Source organism: Gobius niger, assembly GCF_951799975.1.
Source record: "Gobius niger genome assembly, chromosome: 20".
In the NCBI taxonomy this organism is placed as follows: domain Eukaryota; kingdom Metazoa; phylum Chordata; class Actinopteri; order Gobiiformes; family Gobiidae; genus Gobius; species Gobius niger.
Window position 1 is genome coordinate 17,689,427 of NC_136871.1, and position 21,660 is coordinate 17,711,086.

At 40.7% G+C, this 21,660-nt stretch overlaps 1 protein-coding gene across 1 annotated transcript; it reads left to right on the top strand.

Moving 5' to 3' along the window:
- The first annotated feature begins 18,412 nt into the window (after positions 1 to 18,412).
- nicn1 (nicolin 1) lies at positions 18,413 to 21,250 on the top strand. The gene is made up of 7 exons (XM_079579438.1): positions 18,413 to 18,545; positions 18,838 to 18,991; positions 19,647 to 19,826; positions 20,044 to 20,157; positions 20,367 to 20,435; positions 20,518 to 20,622; positions 20,750 to 21,250. The coding sequence occupies exons 2-7, from the start codon at positions 18,845 to 18,847 to the stop codon at positions 20,789 to 20,791; spliced, it is 657 nt and encodes a 218-aa protein (XP_079435564.1). The 5' UTR covers positions 18,413 to 18,545; positions 18,838 to 18,844; the 3' UTR covers positions 20,792 to 21,250.
- Positions 21,251 to 21,660: the final 410 nt, after the last annotated feature.

Sequence of the window (21,660 nt, forward strand, 5' to 3'; positions counted from 1 at the left end):
ATGATGTCACACTTAACCCAATAACAACACTATCACAATGCTTTGTCTCAGACTTAAACCCACCAGCAGTCACATCCACCAGAGTCAGACAGTCACAAGTACCAGTCATCAACCTCACACAGCACACAACACTTACCCATTCACTGCATTTCACCTGCATCATTCCATATTCCGACATGTATTAAAACACATTAAATTCAGTCAAGAGTACTGCCCTCTAAAGGCCATAATTGTACAAATCAGAAACATCCAGTGCATAATGCATTTACAGAAACAAGAGAAGAGCATCCCAATGTCAGTGCTGACAGGTCTGACTGCTCAAGAGCCACATGTAAACGTATCTGTTGGCTTGATTTTTTTTATTCAGTGGGGAGATTCTTCCATTCTCATCTTGTCAAGTTGTAAATGAGCATAACTTTCCCATAATTCAAGGACAAAATAGCAGAGATTAAAGAAAGGAGGACAAAAAGTGGACGAGAATTACCTCCGTTTCTGCTCTCTTGCAGTTGGCCAAAGTTTCAGTTTATTTTTCCTCAGAATCCTCAGAGGCGACTGGGGTTGGGAGTATTAGAGCAATGCAAGCATATCAATTGGCTTCTATGACATTAATGAGAGAAAGAGAGAAAAACCCGGAGTGCTAATGTACCGTTACTGTTCAACTGTAATGACACAAACCCAGCCCCTAACACAAGCTTGGTGAGTAGCTTTAGTTTGATTGAGACAAATGTGAACTGGATTCAACTTAGGGGAATGAACAGAAAGGAAGGATATTTCTCTAAACTATTTTTCCATTTTTGTGATATGAGGCTCAGCGATGTGCTTCAGCTCACCAGACATCAAGGGGATAAAGTTTGGCGCTGCAACTTGAAAGAACATCAAATTATGAGCCGCCCCTTTTGATGTGGTTTACCAATGCAAAAGATGTACTTAGGTATCCACATATGGTGTACAGCACTGTGGAGAAAGAACAAGATGGCTCTGATGGTTTCATTCTAATATTCTCACTTTCTCTCTAAGGTTCTCACTATGTCCATGAAACGCCACCTAAGAATATATTGGTATTGGAAATATAAGGCTAAAACAATGAATTCAGTTAATCCACTTTCCAAAGTAAAAAAAAAAGAAAAGAAAAAAAAGGCAAGGACATTAATTGACAGCAAAAGCAACCATCAGTAGTGTCATTGCCACAGAGTGAGATACATTGTAACAATTCCAACACCTGAAAAGACTCACAGAAACAAAGCGACATTAGAAGAGTTGTATCCCATATGAATCATGTTTGGGGCTCAGACTCCGACAGAAGACAGTAATTCTTTATCTGGGGAGGGTCGCGGAGGCAGCAGTCTTAAGCAGAAATGCCCAGACTTCCCAATCCACGCACACCTCCTCCAGCTGTTCTGGGGGGACCCCGAGGCGACACCAGAACAGCTCAGAGACATAGTCCCACCAGCGTGTCCTGGGTCTTCCACTTGGTCTCCTCCCAATAGGACATGCCTGGAACACCTCCCAGGAGAGGCGACCAGGAGGCATCCAAACAGATGCCTGAGTCACCTCAGCTGGCTCCTTTCGACGTGAAGGAGCAGCGACTCTACTCCTCGCTCCTCGCGGGTTACTGAGCCCTTCACCCGATCTCGAAGGGAGCGCCCAGCCACCCTGCAAAGGAAGCTTATTTTGGGCGCCTGTATCCGCGATCTTGTTCTTTCAGTCATTAAATAATGACAGTGAATCAACGGTATTAAATACATGGGCGTGATGAATGAATGTAGGAGAGTCTTCTACCCGGAGTCTGGACACTGTTGGTGGTAGAGGTCTCAGGTGGCCAGTGGATGAGGAGCAGAGTAGAGATGAGGCCGGGGGAGGAGGGGCGGAGGAGGGTCACAGCACGCTGTGGAAAGGGTGAGGCAGTGAACGAGGGGGCTTAAGATAATATAAGTCTTTATTGATCTCACAATGGAGAAATTCACTTGTTACATTCAGCTCTCAGAAACACAGGAAAGTGTACAGGAAAGATAGGAAATGTGCAAACAGTTAGATAGCAAATAGAGGTATCCTGATCTACAATGGCTATTAAAAACTTCAAGGGGGCCAAAAGTATAAAAAGTATATAGAGTAAAAACTAAATAAAATAACCTAAGCAGACTATAAAAAGGGGGACAAAAAGTGTATAAACAAAAAAACTACAGTAACAATAAAATAAAAATACTATAGTAAAAAATGTCATTCTTTGCAGTGCAGGTTTAGGTTTGCATGTTGATAAGTGAAGCAGAGAAAGTGATGTAGATGGTTATTGTACATGTTACTTTACAGTCTTGTTGTACAGTCTGACAGCGGTGGGAAATCCTGGGCAATTATTGGTTGAAGCAGGAACGCGCTGCTGCGGTGATAGGCTGTCACGGAGGTACAGCTCGAGATGAAGTGATGATTGGATGATTGGTGAGGTGCTGTCGGAGATGCGATGAATGCTTCACGTAAGTCTTCCAGGTTGAATTTACTATGCTGGAACCATAGGCTTGTATCCCATGCAGTGCAACCTAAAAGAATCCACGTGAAACATTACTGGGGCGATAGTGGCGCAGTTGATAGAGCGGGTCGTCTCATGATCACAGATGCACACTGTGTTCTTGGGCAAGACACTTCACCCATCTTGCCTCCAGTGTTTCAACGCTTTTCATACATTTCATGTACCACAAAGTGCTTTACAGATTTAGAAACATTCTCTCACACCCACCTCCTCCAACAAATACAAACATACATTGTCGTATTCACACTCTACCAACCCACCTCCCCAGAGAGTTTGAGTACATTGGCATATGAATGAGAGTGTGAATGGATGACTGTTTCGTTGCTGTTTACCATTATTATGGACTGGAATTGACTTAGCACCAGCCTTGATAAAAGAGCATGAAAGCATGTTAAACAAGCTGATCATTTCCTGTGTACATTGCTACTGAGGCACTTTCAGTTGCTTTACCTTGTTCAGCCCTGATCATATGCTCCACCTGCTGACCACGCACTTGCACTTCACACTTTAGCCCACAACATCCCTCAATAATTTACAGCTCTACCTCCCAACTTAACAAGACTAGGCCAATGAGAAGCTTAACCCGCCTTACTCTGTGCAGCCCACTCAGCACTTTAGAATCCATTAGCACTCGGGGCTAATATCAGGTGTACATGCAGTGGTCCTTAGACAAGGCACATTTGTAGGCATAAGTGCAAAGCCAGAAGTGCTCACTTTGTTTGCAAGAAGGTTTTAAGGCCACGTACAGAAAAAAAAGGCCCAGCAGTGAGTAAATGTGAATACAATTTTTGTAAATGTTATCATTGAAACTAACTGACATTTATCCACCTCAAGTTTAAAGTAAGTAAATATACTATATGTATAGGAACCTATTGTTTACGAATTTACTGCGCCCGTTTTTAAAACAGTTTGAGCGCTGTTTTTATCTATGCATGAGCTTAGTGTTTATATGGACTTTGGTGCTACAGTAGGTTATACTTATCCAATGAGGCGCAGCGGGACTCGTAAAGACACATCCTAAAGCAAACCCCTGACTCCTCCATTAGCCACCTCTCATTTGACCAGAATATAAAAAGTCCACCTGAAGAAATTGGAGGGCGGTGGAGCCTGGGCAGAGAGAGGACAGGAGGATGAGGAGGACAGACCACAAATGGAGATGCTGGAAAGCTGACTACTGGAGTGTTGAGACAATACAGCTACAAGTGAAGAGGCTTCCACAGCTTTCTGGAATGTACAGTGGGAGGAAAAAGTGAGTACACCATGTGGAGTTTCTTACATTTCTGCTTAAATTGGTCACTAAATGTGGTACGATCTTTATTAAAATCACAAGAATGATTAAACAGTGTCTGCTTGAATTAATACCCCCCAAACATTCACATTTGATCATATTTGTATTGGCCATAACATGTAAACATTCGCAGGGCAGGGAGGAATCAGTGAGTCCACCGCTTGAATCTCAGCAGTTTTGTAAAGAGGAATGGTCCAAGATTCATCCTGAGCGTCGTGAGCGTCTAATCTACAACTACAGATAAGCAGTTATTGCTGCAAAAGAAGGGTCAGTCAGCTATTTAATACAAGGGTTCACTTACTTACTCGCATGCTGTTGTTAATCTTGTGGTTTATCTGCAAAATATAATGATAAGAAGGCAGTGCACAACCAGAGTCAGATTCAGCACTCTTTCCAGTTAAAGGAATGTTGCCCACCTGCCTTTGTGTCTGTGTCTGTGTCCCAATGTCCACACTATTCCCTATATAGTGCATTAGGGGTCACGCCATTTTGTAGGTGTCCGAATTATATCCAGAGAGAAAAAAGTAGTGCACTCAAAATGTTCCTACAATGCATTCTGAAAGGTAGTGAGGAGTGGTGGTCACTAAACGGCTCAATATAGACCACAATGCTTTGCAAGCGTCAGAGAAGAACGCCTGACAGCAACAGGTCTTTGAACTAAACAAACTAAACAACACTATTGAATGAAATCAGCTGTTTCAATCGTGTGTTGCGAATACACGACTTGAATATACACGGTGACAGTGAAAAAATGTATGGCATTAGCTGCTTACCTTTAGCTCGAGATGTTAAATGACCGATAGCTTCCACTCGTATTTATCCATAAATAGTCTGGTCTTACACTATTACATTATTCCCAGAGTTTTTGCGAACTTTTAGCAGACGTAGTGCACTTCATTCTGCTGGCGCTTCGGACACCGGGCTGACCTACTTTCTGCACGTTGTTGAGCTAACGCTGGAGTGATTTGTTATTATTTTTTGATGATGATAATGTTCATTTGAATTCAAATGTCTTGTATTTTGATTGCGCTTGGTGTCTCGCAGCTCGGAGAAAGTAGTGGGCTTCTGTCCGAATTGCCAACAGAATCAGTGGACTACATAGTCTACCATATAGTGTGACTCTATGTAGTGAATGAGGGGTTAGGGACTAGGGTGGACATTCGGACCCAGCCTGTGATTTCGCCGTGTGTTATTTTTCGAATCTTGTGCATACTCTCCCAGTACCATTATGTCCTGGAGACAAACCGGAACCCCAGCAGCACACACGTTTTGAATTCAATAATGGACAAGCAACACCAAAGTCTTTGTTGAGACATGGCTTGTATAGATTACTGCAAATCTTGAAGCACCCTCTAGGTTATGCCAGAGGAAGATTTTTACTCTCCCTTGACTGTACTGCAATTTTTAGACCATGCCTTATTCACACATTTCGTTAGATTATCGCTACCTGCCTCTACTCTCAAAGGGGAAACTGTGATCGACAGGTTTGTAGGGCCTTGAACTGCAGCTCCCACATACTTCTTCTGAAAGTTCACATGAAATGCTCAGAGCGTGCTTCAGTCTAACTCCCTTTACTGGAAAGGAACAGAGATGATCAGTTTGAGGTGTCATGTGGCTATCCCACATGGTATGCTTCTCCAAGTTTCCCTCTTTCACTCCTGTCTGTGGCACTATTTCAAGAAACAAAGACAAACTATATATGTGATCTAGTGTGCCTTCATGGACTAGATTAGCGGTAAGTCAAGAAAGAAAATTTTATTATTTGTAGGCCAGCCAAAACGATACTGCACTTGAATGTTGTGAAAGCAAAGTGGTGTCCTGTGTACAATTGTTTGATCCTCAAGGTACTCCGGTTTCTCTCATCACCAAAACCATTTTATTATAAATATACCCATATTATTAACCCAACAAGAATAAAAATTCCCGAGTTGCCACAGCACATCGTTGGTCATGGTGAGTTTTGGCACAAAGAGAACTTGTGACAACAGCATCATTTTCCGGTTGTATTGTACAGTAATAAAGGGTGAACACGGCAAAAACCCTTCAATTGGTTGCATTTAGCAAAGGTTTTAACTCCACACATTGATTTATGTTTCACACTAACATGTTTTGAGGTTTTGATTGAAGTAAAAGTACAATTTCTGGCAGTGGCGTGCTGTGGGGTCTCAGTCGGGGCCTTCAGTAGCAGCCTGGGTTCACTCACTCAAACGCATACCGGCATTAACTGATTGACAATAGAAAGGCGTATTGCTAAAACAGCTTTTGTTTACGTGGCATTTGTTTGCCATAGGATGTATCAACAACGCAAACCAAAGCAGCGGTGCCTCCGCCCCCGAACAAAAGCAAGAACCTTCGGGAACACTCGTACTAGTATACGGAAGCACGCGACACATGACAGGCGGAGACGAGCGCATTATTATGTGGAAACAGCGCAAGACATCCAGAGATCAACCCAAACGCACAATCCAAGGTAACAAAAAAATACTAGACTTACAGTTTGGAGTTATGTGAAATGCCCAGGGATGCCTTTTTAGTGCTTGTAGACCCGTACCTGTTCCCCGCCCACTCTTCTCTTGTCCGGGGCCAAGCACCTACGTCCCGCTGTTTTTCTGTCGAAGCTCGTCATGAGGAAGCGGCGCCAAATATCCGCAACTAATAAATCCACTTCTTTTTGCCTCGTTCGTACATTTCGAAGAGAAATGTTTTGTTTATTCGGTTTAGTTGAGCTGCACTTATAGCTAGCTATGCAGATAGCCTACATTAGCAGTTTTCCCAGGTCGAAGGGAAAGCTACTGAGACGCAGCAGGCCCTGGGGCCGCACTACCAATTGTTTGTCGAATTTTGATTGGCTGATAATTCTGTCAGTCATGCTGATGAGTGCCGTGCGGCCACTGTGGAGCAGGCCATGAGGCGAAGCAGCTCACCAGAGGTGTTTAAGGCACTTTTTGGTTGGGAAATTACACCAGTTACACCTCAACAATACCAATATAAGCAACTCAACTGTACATTATATAAATACATTACAAAGTAGATATACTATTAAGACATTTTACCCTTCTTTTTTCTTCATTTGGCCAGGGCTAGCAGAGAAGGCCCTGCTGGCCCTGACAGCACACCACTGATTTCTGGCCTGTATGCAATTCAACAAGAAATCTGAGGGAACCCAAAAATGAGCCTGAGGGCCATATTTGGGCACTCCTGATATTCACCTTATTCCGCCCCGCCCACTTTTGCCACTTTTTGCGTTGTCTCGGCACTTCCGTTGTACAGACACTTCCAGTCGAGCGCGAAACCCGTTCATTTATACGGAGAATGAGGGAAAATATTCTCCGCTCAAATCGGATGTTTAGTCGAATTGATTTGTGTAAAATGTCCAATGTTCATTTGCACCAACATGTCAACACTGCACCGTTTCTCTGCGCGGCCGAAAAACCGCTTTGTTTTCGTGTAGTGACTGATTTTATCTGGACTTCTCCAGTCCCATGTTAACAGATAGGAGAAAAGGGGCGGGCACAGTTCATGGCGGCGCCCACGCGAGCCTCCAGAATAAGGTGAATAGAGCAATATGTACAGATGCAATACAGCACTAAAATGATAAACTCTGAAATTGACAATGACTGTGACATAAGCTGCACTATAAGGTAAGACAGTAAAATGTGATGGTTGCGGTTTCACATTATCTTGGTATTTTCAAGTGATATTATGCTCCTCATCTACTGGGACAGTATGAATGAACTGTTCTTCACCCCCAGCCACAGATAGGGCAGGTGTTGCTCAATAAAAATGTACAGTTTTATTGCCCTTCTGCCTCTTTTTAAGTGGGTTAAAAAAGTTAATAAGACCAAATGTTCCATTACAACAGCACAAAAAGTGCTCATATGGTGCAATGAAAATGAGGACAGTAATCTGTGCCCTCTGTTGCAATAAACCAGCCTGATCCATAAAACCCGGTGTGTCTGTTACTTTGAGTGTGCGAAATAGGGCTGTGCTCAATAGCATTAGCACTATATCGTTACTTGACAATACACATATTGAAACCTGTATTGTGATATACAAATCATTTTAAAATAAATTTGATCTGCTTGTTCCTCATCAGGTTTTGTTCAAACACACACACACAGTCAGGCAGTGGACAACTTTAATTATTTATTGCAGTTGCTGTAGTAGTGGACAGACAGACGGTATTAAAATGTGACAAATAGCAACTGTAATATTACTTCATGTATACAAGCAGGGATTGCTATTATGCACTACAGTTCACAACCAACATCATGCATTGATATGTGACTGGTGAATGTTGCCATCCAGAAAATAACAGCAACCTGAACTTGAGAACATGAACATCTAACCACGCTCACTAAAACAGTTACCCCCTTACCCCACCAGGATTATATGCTTTTAAATAGAGTAACTCATTTTCAAGCGAATAAAAAATGATCTGATGATTGTTTCGTCATAACCTAATTTGTGAATTTATTGATTCTTTCCTCTCCAAAAAACTGCCACGTTGTGATATGGAGGGGTGCGAGTGACTGAATGATCGCTGCTCTTATAGGATCATCCTAAAATGTAAGAGCTACAGAAGATCGATAGGGGGTTTATGCTCCTGGTAGGGTCTCCCATGACAAATAGGTCCAAGCTGGCGTTTCAGAGAAAGAGCAGAAGCCTCTCATGATGACAGAGCAACCATGTGGCTTAACTCTGGATTGGTGGGCTCTCCTCTCGAAGGAGTGTTGGCAGTCTTCTTGTGTGGCACGATGGTGGAGCACTCCCTCATAGTAAGGAAGTGCTGGGTTTGATCCGGTCAGGTGGCGCCTTTGCATGTTCTCCTTGTGTTTTTTTCTGTGTTTCGTCCATTTCCCCCACTATTACCAACATGTTTTTAATAAACATGTTGGTCAGAATGAATAAGAGTGTGTTTGTGAGTGTGAGAGCGGCACAATGGATTGAAAATAGCTAATGGCAACAATGTGTGTTATTAATATGCTACAAAATAAACGATAAACAAACAGCGGGATGCCCCTGGGATTGCAGGGGGTTACAGCTGCATTAACCACTCCAATTTCAGTTCTTTTTGCCTTGTTTTTTTTTTTTTTTTTGAAGCCCAATAATAAAAAGGCTGGGAGTCTGTAGGAGTTACTCATGCGGAGACATTGATGCAAGCGTGAAATGAAAACCACATTTTGAGTAATTTCACCCTAAAGTTTTGTAACTGCATGCATGTGTCTTTGGCCACGACTGTCTCCCACAAAGAAATTTACCATTTGTGGATTTCAGTGTCATTTCGCAGCATACGTGGATACAAAATCTGTCTATTTGTCAAACAATACCGTTGGGAAACTGGGTGCACAATGATGTTGTAGTTACTTTCTGGAAATCTCCAGCTCACAATAGGAAACCAAAAAAAATGGTAAAAGGTAAAAAAAAAAAAGTTTTACCCTGACATTAAAAACTAAGATGTTAAGGAGAAAAATAGCTAAAGATCTTAACATTGACTAATGTGTAAAATTAATGTTTTCTTAAACATACAGTCAGGTCCATAAACATTGACATTGACTCAATTCTTATGTTTTTGCTATATACCACCACAATGGATTTCAAATGAAACTGGAGTCTTTCAGCTTTAACTTAAAGGGGCTAGATGCAAGTTAGTCATTTTATGTTCACTACTGCCACCTCAGGTCTTATGTGTAACTGCAGCTTCTCTATTAAGCTTGTGCATGACGGCACTTCGGAATTCCGAAGTAACACCTTTTTAACACCTTTTTAGGGTCACAGTGCAGGATTTTAGAGGCAGTTGTGGTGATTATGTCTGAGCTCATTCTACACATTAGGACATGGCTGGAACATGGGCTGAAAATACTTAGTTTTAACATTTTTAAACCCCGTATAGTCCCTTTAAGGCTATTTACATCCAAATCAGATGAACGGTGTAGGAATTGCAACCGTTTGTGTGTGAGCCTCCCACTTTTTAAGGGACCAAAAGTAATGGGACAAGTGGCTGCTCAGCTGTTCCATGGCGTCTGCTCTTCCCTCATTATCCCATTTATAAGGAACAGATGAGACGTCCAGAGTTCATTTCAAGTGTGATGTTTGCCTTTTGGATACTGTTGCTGTTAATTTTCAACATGAGATCCAAAGAGTTATCACTATCAGTGAAGCAAGCTATTTTTAGGCTGAAAAATCAAAACAAACCCATGAGAGAGATAGCAAACATATTAGCCATGGCCAAATCAACAGTTTAGACCATTATAAAAATGAAAGAACACACCGTTGAGCTGAAAAACACCAAAAGACCTGGAAGACCACGGATGACAAATGTGGTGGATGACCGAAGAATTCTTTCCCTGGTGAAGAAAACCCCTTCACAACAATAGGTCAAAAACACTCTCCAGGATGTGGGTGTATGTGTGTCAAAGTGAACAATCAAGAGAAGACTTCACCAGAGAGAATACACACGATTAACCACAAGGTGTAAACCACTCAAAAACACGAGGCTTATTAGAGTTTGCTCAAAAAAGCCTTTACAGTTCTGAAACAACATCCTAGGATAGATGGGACAAAGATCAACTTGTGCCAGAGTGATGGAAAGAGAAACATATGGAGAAATTAAGGATCTGCTCATGATACAAAAAACATCCCACCTCATCAGTGAAACATGGTGGTGCAGCATCATGGCATGGGCTTGTATGGGCCAATGGAACTGGTTCCCTTGTATTTACTGATGATGTGACAATGATGTGACAAAAGCAGCAGGATGAATTCTGAAATGCTTCAGGAAATAGTATATGCTCATATTCACAGTGCAGCTTCACAGTGCAGATGGACAATGACCTGAAGCTACTGCCAAAGCCACCAAAGAGCTTTATTAAGCAAAGAAGTGGAATGTTATTCCATGGCCAAGTCAATCACCTGACATGAATCCAATTGCATTTCACTTGCTGAAGACCAAACTGAAGGGACATGTCCCAAGAACAAGCAGGAACTGCAGACATTTACAGTAGAGGCCTGGCAGAGCATCACCTGGGATGAAGCCCAGCATCTGGTGACGTTTGTGCCTTCTAGACTTCAGGCTGTAATTGACTGCATAGGATTTGCAGTCAAATATTAAAAAGGAAAAAGTTTGATTCATAATCGTTACTTAAAAAGTGGGAGGCTCACATACACAACGCTTGTAATTTCTACATCGTTAATCTGATTTGGATGTAAATAGCCTCAAATGAAATCTGAATGTCTGCAGTTTAAGCACATCTTTGTTTCATTTGAAATCCATTGTGGTGGTTTATAGAGCCAAAAACATAAGAATTGAGTCGATGTCCCAATATTTATGGACCTGACTGTAATTGTGTAGCTTCTGCTTCAACAACCTCAAGCAACCCTGTCCCAGCTTTGCAACACAGACATTTACAATGCAACTGAGAAGACATAATACATATCTAAGAAATAACAACATTGATCATAACAGTGTATCTTGTGCTTCTCTGCTAGGCCCGTTTTGTCTTACCTTCACATGGTCATATCTTATCACATCAAATTCTCCCAGACTATCTTTGTACATCTCACTCTCCATGGAGGGAAGTCACGTTGTCGGGCCCGACTGCCTAGTGAGCTGGGAACATATCTTCACACCAATGTGTCACTCAGGATGGCAGTAGGAGAGCCGCAGTGTCTGACAGGAAGTACAGAGCTCTAGCAAAATTGAATAAGACACGGGAAGAAAAGGGGCTCAAAGAAAAATGTTAAAGATCCAAAAACTGAATAATGAACAGAAATTGATAGAGAATTATACATGCACAACAGACTAAATCTTCCAGTGAGTTAGTCCTGACCAAACCATCTCCTTGCCCCAGGGTCATGAAGGGTGGGTCAAACACAGGTATGTGTTGTGACACAAGCGTGTGTCTGAACAAGTCTGCATAAAGCATGCTCACTCTGAACATGTGTGAATAATGAATAAAACAACTGGTTCGAGTGTCTGACTAGCTCACTTTTTTGACAGTGCAGACTAAGATCTCACAGTTTTTAGCATTGGGGGTAGGTTTTGCCCGAGGCTCTGAGTGCTACCAAACGTCCTCTGGAATTAATTTGAATTTCCCAGGCATGCCGACATTAATGCATGTCCCTTATATAGAACACAAATTAGACTTTCTCCTCCGGTGCATGTCTGTCGACTGTTGTGGGCAGATAATTAAAAACATATTCAAATGAGCCAAAGATGGAAATACTACACCATGCACAGGGCACAGGAACAAACAGAGAGAAAAATAGACAGGGGCCCAGATCCCGACAGACATTGATGTAATCACTGACCTTTGGATGTGTCCACATTTACATTTACACACAAGGTAGCAGGGAATTCATTTGTGTTTTCGACAGGAGCAAAGAGGAAAACAGAAAGCCAGGGTGGAGAAACAACCAATAATGGGCTCAATGATGGGCTCAATGAAGGGTTTTATGAAATGAGTGAGGAGGAACTCCAGACAAAAACAGACTGAAGTAAAATATGTCATGATGCTGTGTGATTTACGTATTGTAGCATTGTGGAAAAAGAGAACTAAAGATAATGATAAGATGAAAATATGTAGAAGAGGGATCAATTCCTTACTCGATCAAGTTGCTTGTCAATATTACTACTTTTATTATTGCTTTTTATGAACAGATTAAAATCAAAACTGCTCAGAGCAGGAATGCTATGTGCAACTTCTTTCTTATACATGATCAGCAATCCCTGTATTCACTCTCATGCATGAGATGAGCCTATTTTGAGTCTGTAAAGCTCAAATCAACAAGTAATTTCAATTCGGTAAAGCTGTACAGTGAGTTTTAAGTGAGTGTTGACATCTCGTCTTTTAATAACTCGTACTTTTGCTGCCATCATTCGTCTTTCCCTTAAAGAAATGCTGGGCCTCCGACTGCTCCTGGCTTGTCAGCTGTGATTTACCGCACCATTATAGCACCAAGTATAAAACACAAGGCTGATAACAAATGCATAGAAAATCTGAATCTGCAGGTGTTTGCAGTGGTGGCTCTGTGTGCTTCTCCAGGCAAAGAATCAGCCAGTTACTCGCATAATTCCTCTTCTTCTTCGACGATGCCACCAATCTTGTGCTCTTCTTTCATACCACTCAGGGGCATATACTGTTTCACCCCAATCTTACACAGTTTTTCTATTCCATGCACTCTGTTTGTTCTCTGAGGACAGTCAATATTCTTCATCATACTGTATGATTAGGAGACAAGCACACACGAAAAAAGACATAAGGGAATGTAGATGAAAGAATTTAAGTGTGCATTTCAGCAAACAAACAAAAAGAAAGTCATGTTTGACGGAGAAAAACTCGAACCTGTCTTTTAGCGTTAAAAAATATGGGACATACTTTTACACTTAAATTATAATTATAATATCACAACCTATCATATTAATCTGTTATTGAAGTCTTAGGCAAGGTACTGTGAGTCAATGCCAGATCAATGTCTGTACAACGGCAAGTAACTCAGAAATCAGTCACAAGTTACTTTAAGCAGCACCAAAACATTCCGTATCATTCAGTAGCATAAAGCGAAGGCATTCTTTGCTTCACTCAAAGACTCTTCTTTTGGGTTACATTACACGAGGGCACCACAACCAAAGTGAAAATGTTCATGGGACCATTAATGTCTGGCATCAAAATGAATGCATCTATCACATAATTCTATCATTTAACTTAAGAGTAGCAGGGCGATATGTACAATGAAAACCAAACGAGCTGGAATATAAACAAAAGGCACTTTATTTTCAGTAAAAAAAAAAAAAAAATTATAATGTCTAATCGCATACCATATTTTCCGGACTATAAGTCGTTCCGGAGTATAAAGTCACACCAGCATTGGCAACTACCTAACTGTACCGCTGGCAAGCCTCTCCCGGCATCACGTTGTTCAAGCACCCATTTGCGAATTTGTTCCTCGATCTGTGGCCATCTAGCTTTTTGCCCACGATTAGCTTTTTTGTTTTCTGCATTGCAATAAGACTAACCTCCGCTTTTCACCAGTCCCTCACAAGTTTCTCGCTCACTCCAAACTTTAGCGTTTTTAAAATGTTCAGTGGTACAGTAAGTAAGTAAGTGCTTTATTTGTCATTGTACAACTGTACAGGAGTAACAGATACTGGTACACAAGCCTAAGTGCGCCCTCTAGCGGCTGTCGTGAAACTAAATATATTTTGATATATAAGTCACACCTGAGTATAAGTCGCAACCCCAGCCAAACTATGAAAAAAGCGGACCGGAAAAAACGGTATTTTAGTCTTACGGACACTTTTTTTGAAGAACAGTGTGGCAAAGTGTGTTTTCCATGCCTTTTTGCTTTGCTCCACAACATAAATGTACATTTTTGTAAATTTATGATTGTCGAAACTATCGAATGTATTTATTTATTTGTATTATCAACAAAACTGGATGAGGAACTATTGTCCTGATGCTTTTCCATTGACAAGTCACGATTACACCTCAAAATGTATCGCACCAAAGCAAACGTTTTTTCAGGTTTTGACCCCAACAGAGATGGGTGGAACTACAACATTGGAGCGTTTTGTTGTGGGGAACTGCACCCGTAATGAGTCCGGTGTGTCCAGGGCACTGCTCTACAGCCACCGATCGATAGCACAGGAGATGGCTCTGACAAGGTTCACTCACCGAGGTTAGGACAATCACAGCATTTTTTTCAATCAGCTGGCCACACTCACAGTTTGATGTTACACCTGCTCTGTGCACCTCCGTGAGCCCTGACGTCTCTTAACTCAGTGCTCTCTCATGCTCCCCAGTGCTCATATTCAGTTGTAATACAAGTGCTGCCAGCTTATACACATTAAAGTGATAGTCTGTAAGTTTAAATGTTATGCCACAAATCTGACAGATAATTGACTACCTGGAGATGAAATTTGATGTAATGTACTATAAGTAATATTAAATAATCCCATTTTTTTCTAAAGTCCCTCTCTTTACTGATTTCAGCAACTAATCTGAAACCATGGGCAATCACTGTGACCAATGAGATGTGAACCAGCCAGCCAGGTCCAATCAGGAGGGGAGGGGAGGTTTGATTACTTTGAAATTTCACTCTCATGCTCCTCATTTAGCAATCTTACATCTTACATGACTATCTTTAAACACTGCTACGTGTTCCCCGTAAAAAAAAAAAAAAAAACTTTGTTCTTTTCTTATAATTTTAAAGAGAAGTTAATTTTATAAATAACTAACTGTACTGTTGTGTTCAAACGTTTACCGTGTTTTCCGGACTATAAGTCACTCTGGAGTATAAGAAGCACTGGCCAAAAAATTCCTAATGAAGGAAAAAACAACAGGCTGAATAGGCGTACAGTATGCTAACGTAACACATTGATGGTTAGCTACATGAAGCTTAAACAACGAACTAAATACGTGTCTGGTATGTTAACGCCACATTAACGGTTCAGATAACTATAGCATAAAGAACATACCAAACTCTCGATCTCACTCCAAATCACTAAATCCATTTAACTCTTCTTCCTCGGTGTCACTTCTGAACAATCGCCATGGCAACTACTAGGGTGCAGAGGCGTAACTGCAACGTTGACAAGCCTCTTCCGGCAGCACGTTTTTCATGCTCTCTCACTCATAGTTAGTGGTTGTGTGAAGCCATTTATGGTGAAACAACTGAGTTTGCCATTGTTAAATCATAATGAAAAAAGAAAGTACCAAAATGACCCTGATCAAAAGTTTACATACCCCAGTTCTTAATACCGTGTACCTTTAACATCAACGACAGCTTGGAGTCTTTTGTGTTAGTTGTGGATGAGTTTTTGTTGTTGTTTTTTTCTGATGATAAAGTGGCCCATTCTTCTAGGCAAAAAGCCTCCAGTTCCTGTAAATTTCTGTGCTGTTTTGCACATGTTTTGTATGAACTGCATGTTTGAGCTTTCCCCACAGTGGTTCAATGATATTGAGGTCAGGAGACTGAGATGGACACTAGCAGGACCTTCACTTTATTCTGCTGAAGCCAGTGGTATCAGCGAAACACCTCCATATTCCACAGTAGGTATGGTGCACTTTTGCAAGGCCTATGATGAAAAGTGCTCCATGTATTTACATATTATCAGAACTCGTTATTCTTTTTTTATGAAATGTATTATTTTTTTATCAAAAATTGCTTAACTGCCTAGAGCTTCCCTGTGTGACTTTAACACAGCTCTGCCCGAGGCATTGTCTTACTGCAAAGAAATGAGACAAATATAAAATCTTTATTTATTCTACACCACAAGGGTGTGCTTTAAAAACAATCTTACAATTGAATGCAATGTAATATAGGCTTTTCATTTTGAGTTAAATGTTGTCTGTAAAAGTAGAGACATTAAAGCTCTTCTGTTTTCAATAGGCGACTCATTTTTCATACTGTATTGTATTTTTACATATATTCTATTTTTAATATATTTATATTTTCTGCTCCACTTGGCATAGCAGAGTGTCAGATCAGACCTGTGATGCTGTGAAGTCCCGTTTTTCCCTGGCTTGGACCTGGTTTTGTTCCCGGTTTAGTAGTTCTATTTTTGTCCTGGCATTTAGTCCTGGGTTTGTTGTAAGCATTTGACTAAGCATGTTTTTGTTATTTTTTTTGTTGCCTGAAGCCAATAGTAAATGGGTCTGGCTGCCTAGTGTTGCATTTGTGTACTTTGAACATGTTTGCGTGTATAAAAATCCGGCACTGCTTAAAAACATATATATTTGGAGAGCCTTGTGCTATACCTATTGTCTCATCAAAATAATACTGTATTAGTAAATAGTACCTTTTCCCACTCTTTTAGCATGTCTTTTCCCTTCATTATATCATTTAGCACAAGGACATTCCTTGCATATCGGGTACATAAGAATAACACCCAGCGGTTCTCTTATGTAAGAAACAGATCACATCCACAGTGGGCCAGATGAATTCTTCTTCTTCTCGCACATCACACTTTATGCAGCGGGGAGCCGGCCTCCAGCGTCCAGATACAGCCCCTATAGCTCCTGGCACACTCTCATTTGCCTCTTGTTATTTTGCTGCTTTTTATCATTGAAAACCAGACAGATGGCTGTGACAATTGGCAGACAGACATCCGTAGTGATACAAAATGAAATGTATGAGGGAGATAGAAGGGTAGAAAGGATGAAGAGGGAGGGTTTGAAAGAGCAGTCTACGTGGTGAGACGGACAGCAGTGTGAGAGCTCGAGATAAACCCAGTGGACATTGCCGCTTGGACCAAATCCCACACTCCCTTCATTCCTCATTCATTCCTTTCTCGGTCCCCCCCCCCCCCCTAAGTCACGGCAGCTATGGGCACGTTCGCTCAGCGCACCATCCATGGACAAAGGGGGATTGTTTTATTTGCAAGGAGACCAAACAGTGGCAGTCTCCAACACTGACTGATCTGCAGGCATTTGGGAAACCAATACTGCGGCTTCATACACTATAAATGACTGTTTGCAAGAAACAGACCAGAGAGGAAGAGTGTAAGTAGGGATGGGACAGTTATATGGAAGAAGGAGAAGAGCTGTGCAGCACTCATTCACCTAGAGGAATGCTAAAATAAAGATCAGATTAGATTGCAACATATACAGTGGGGAAAAAAAGTATTTGGTCAGTTTTACATAGACATTCCATTGGATTTTGGCCAAATACTTTTTTTCCCCACTGTAGTATACATTGACACTGTTCATGTGTAAATTATTAAATTATAACATCCTCCAGAGTCTTCATTAGTTCAGGGAGATCAAATCTCACAGCCCTCACATTACTCTGAGTTAAAGATTTATCTTTATGTTAAAGGGATATTTCAAGATTTTTGACATTTCCTCATTTCCTAGTTATCCAGAGTGTGGCTGATTTCTGGAGATTTTTTTTTTTGTAATTCATGCAGTTCTTATATTTCAAGAGTTATGTGGCGCTAGGCTAGTGCAAGGCTAGCACATTTATAGGGTATCAGTCTGACCCACTTACAGTGCAACCGAGGCAAATGACTTACAACACCAGACTAACCATACATGTCTGTGTCCATAGAATCAGTTTTGGAATATAACTGACCTTGCATCACATAAATGATCGCATTTTGAGGGACTATTTTCTAGCAGATCACTCCGCCGCTGTGTAGCTTATACAACCATGAAGCTGATGCTGCTCAAATATAAGTTCTTTTAAATGCAAAATGGTTAAAATGATTCTATGGACACAGACATTTATATGGTTAGTCTGGTGTTCTAAGTGATTTGCCTCAGGTGCACTGTGGAGCGGGTCAGACCGTTTTTAATGCAGGCTAGCTGATACCATGGATATGCGCTAGCCTTGCATTAGCCTAGTGCCACATAACTCTTCAAATATAAGATCTGCATGAATTACAAAAAAAAACATCTCCAGAAATCAGCAACACTCTGGATAAATAGGAAATAAGGCCCTATGTCACAAAAATCCTGAAATATCCCTTTAACCACTACAAGAACAACAACTTTTTTTTTTTTTTGCAGCTGCATGGTGCGTTTTACGTTTAGTAAAGCAATACTGCCCTCTGCTGTTTACATTATATATTGACATGCGGCTTCTGGGCAGTGCGCCTTTAAGACGTTCCTACGGTTACAACCAGGAAGTCATTCACAACAATACATTAGCATGAAAGCTACCGTGTCCCTTTGCATTTTAGCACTTTCATCATCATCGTCATCGTCATCTGCACACCCGTTTAGACGGAAAGAGGTCTGTGCTGAACTTGTCTTACTGGTATGTTTACGCAGAGTGCTCCATCCTGACCCGAGCGTTGTTTTAAACACGGGTGACGCTGTCCATGGTGCTAGTATAAGTAGTTTATTAAAGTAAATAAATCTCACACTTCGAAGGACAAGCACTTGTTTACCCTCAGCTGTGATTTTTTTTTTTTTTTAGCACAAATTGATTGTGTACTAAATGCAATTGCAGGACATATGTAAAACAAAATGTTAAGTATTCGATAAACGCCAGTGTTTTGTCTTTGTTTTCAACCCGTTGTCAGTATTAAAATGAGTGGAAGTGCTGAGGACGCAAAGACTGTGCCATGCTCTGTGAAGTCCCCAGTGTTCCTGCAGCTGGGGGAACCTAAAACAGATGCAGCAAAGTCTGGAGTCTGTGTCGTTGACATCACTCTTCCATTTGGCAAGTCTGTTCATGTGAGTATGTCCATAATCAGGTTTAACAACATGCACAATGTACAGAGAATAGTTCACCTTTCTGCCCGACAAGGAAAGGGCAGAACAAAAAAAGCACAAAAGCAGGGTGTGTTATTCACAAAAACAATGAATCAAAGAGAATATTTATTTATTTATTACTTGATTGTACTTGTAGCCTACTACTAAATAGTAGTGTATTTACTTAAAATAAAGACATGTTGAAGCACAGAATCTCCAAAAGCAAAAGCAGTAATATTTGAGAGGCCGTACCCTGTGTTCTGTGCATTGCATTTTCCCACTTACAAGGAAGCCAAATTGGTGCTTCTGAGAAAAGCAATACAAAAACAAAATATCCAGTTGGATATTCTAGTTGAAGCACAGGCAAATTATTTTTTTTCCTGCAAGCCGTTTAATCATAATGTGCTGTTTTTTTTTTTTTACGTATTTATTTAATCTGCAAAAAATGCTGGCACGAAACCCCACGGTAGCTTAAAGGCTTTATGCTTTAAGGTGTAATGCGATTCTTCCGGCGTACACTTGGGTGGCGTGTTTTCAGATTTAAGCATTTAAGTTTCATATAGCACAACCCCCAAAACGCCGCACACACAATGAATATTTTGTTCATTTAGTTTTCTGAATTATTTCCTTTATTCAGATCGAGGAGATACGATTCAAGAACTATTATACGGCTTATGTGAGTGTGCGCCTCTTGAGAAAGACCCCCAGTCAGGAAGCTCCAGCAAAGTGGGCCACAGCTCTGAGAGACCTGGCCCTGATGGACAACCCCCACACCGAGGGTGGCTCTCAGGATTACTTCTCCATTCACAGGACGCAGGTCAGGGTGCCCATCTGTATCTTCAATCTGGCAATTTCAACTGGTGTTTTTCTTTTCATATTCATGTACAGAAAAGGTATAGAATCACTACTCGAGTCTGTTAAAATGACTGGTAGCGGGTTGTTTTAGCTTCTTTGGTTTATTTAAATCTTCAACAATAAGTTTAAGTACGGTCGATAATCCTGTGCTTTTGATAGTTTTCATGTTTCTTTTATAGATGCAAGTGGTGCCTGATTACGTGATGTCTGTAAGGTTTATCCTAAGGCAGCCATCGTCAGCCTGGATGAACTTCCACCTAGAAGAAATCAAAATATTCCGCTATATTGAAGTGGTAAGTGACACACTGAACCGAGCAGTCAAATTTTGAAATTGCGGTGGGTTGAAATTGCACTGTTGGTAGTGGTTATAGTACTGTAATAATAATACATCTAAAATGTAATTATGTATATTGTGTAACAGGTGACCCAGAATTGCAGCCTTCTTTCCTCTTTACTATTATTAAGTTTTATTTTTTAAACTTTTTTAAACCATTGTCTTCAGGATCCAGAGCAAGAGGTTTCTGATTTGCTGTCTGACCTGACTCTTGTGGACTTTCACCCGGATTTGGAGGTAAAGATTGTCATTATTATTATTATTTTCTATATTTAATTTAGTATCTGTATATTCTAAAGTTTGACGCTCTGTCTTCTAGGGCCTCCCAGATCCTCAGATGGTGTCGTCCAGTATTCAGCAGATGTGGGCTCTTACTGAAGTGATGCAGACCAACCAAACCACTGCTTCAATTGGACGTTTTGATGTAAGCTGTTGTAAATAGCTTTGGTGAAAGTTTGAATCTTGTAGCAACTATTGTAATCTTGCACGGTCTGGACACATCATTCACTCTCAGATAAACAATAACATTTGTTTAATGTTTGTTTGCACAGGTCGATGGCTGCTATGATATAAACTTGCTCTCAGTGCCATGAAGTTTCTGGGTGCCCTGATATGGACATACTACGAGAAGGCCTTGAAGTTCATCCAGTGGTTCTCAATCTTTTTAGGCATGACCTCCAGTTTAACAAACCATTGGTGTTTGCAACCACCACAGGTCACCCCTTCAAGTCAAACGACACGGAAAGCATGCCTCCCATATGATCTGCCGACCCTCACGGGGTCCCGACCCGCAGGTTAAGAACCACTGCATTTAATCCATACTTTTCTTTATGGGTATTGCTTTGCTTGAGATTCTCTATCTATTCACTGTGTCTTGCTCTTGTATTAAAACAAATCTAATTGGCCCTTCAATGGCCTTAGCTTCAGGTATATGCTCCTGCAACTGTCACGCTAAATAATAAACATAGGCTATTAGTTTCTTAACATTTTTTTGTTTACATAATATTTAAGTGCTAAAATCTAGTATCCAGGGTTATTTCAGTGAACTAGTTATTATATCCAGATGTTTGTGATTGTTAGTCCAAACCTGGTTGTAAACTTGACTCAAATATGAATGTAATTCCTAAATAAAGTCAAGATGCAACTACTGTTGTATTTATTTTGTTCACCACATGGTGTCAGTAGAGTGCCACTAATAAATGTGAGCTTAAATAATATTTGAACGTTTCTGACTTGAAATATTTGCACGTGCATGGTCATGCTTTTTTTTAATCCAAAATCAATGTTGGATTCAATGTTCAATGATTCAAATATTTGTTTGACTAAGAATGTTCTTTTTTCTCCTGTTGTTACCAAAGCATTTTGCACACTTAATCATCCAAAAATGCATCTAATAGTATTCTGAAACATGTGGTTTGAATGAAATTTGCTTTGAAAAAAAAAGATTACTCATTTCATACAG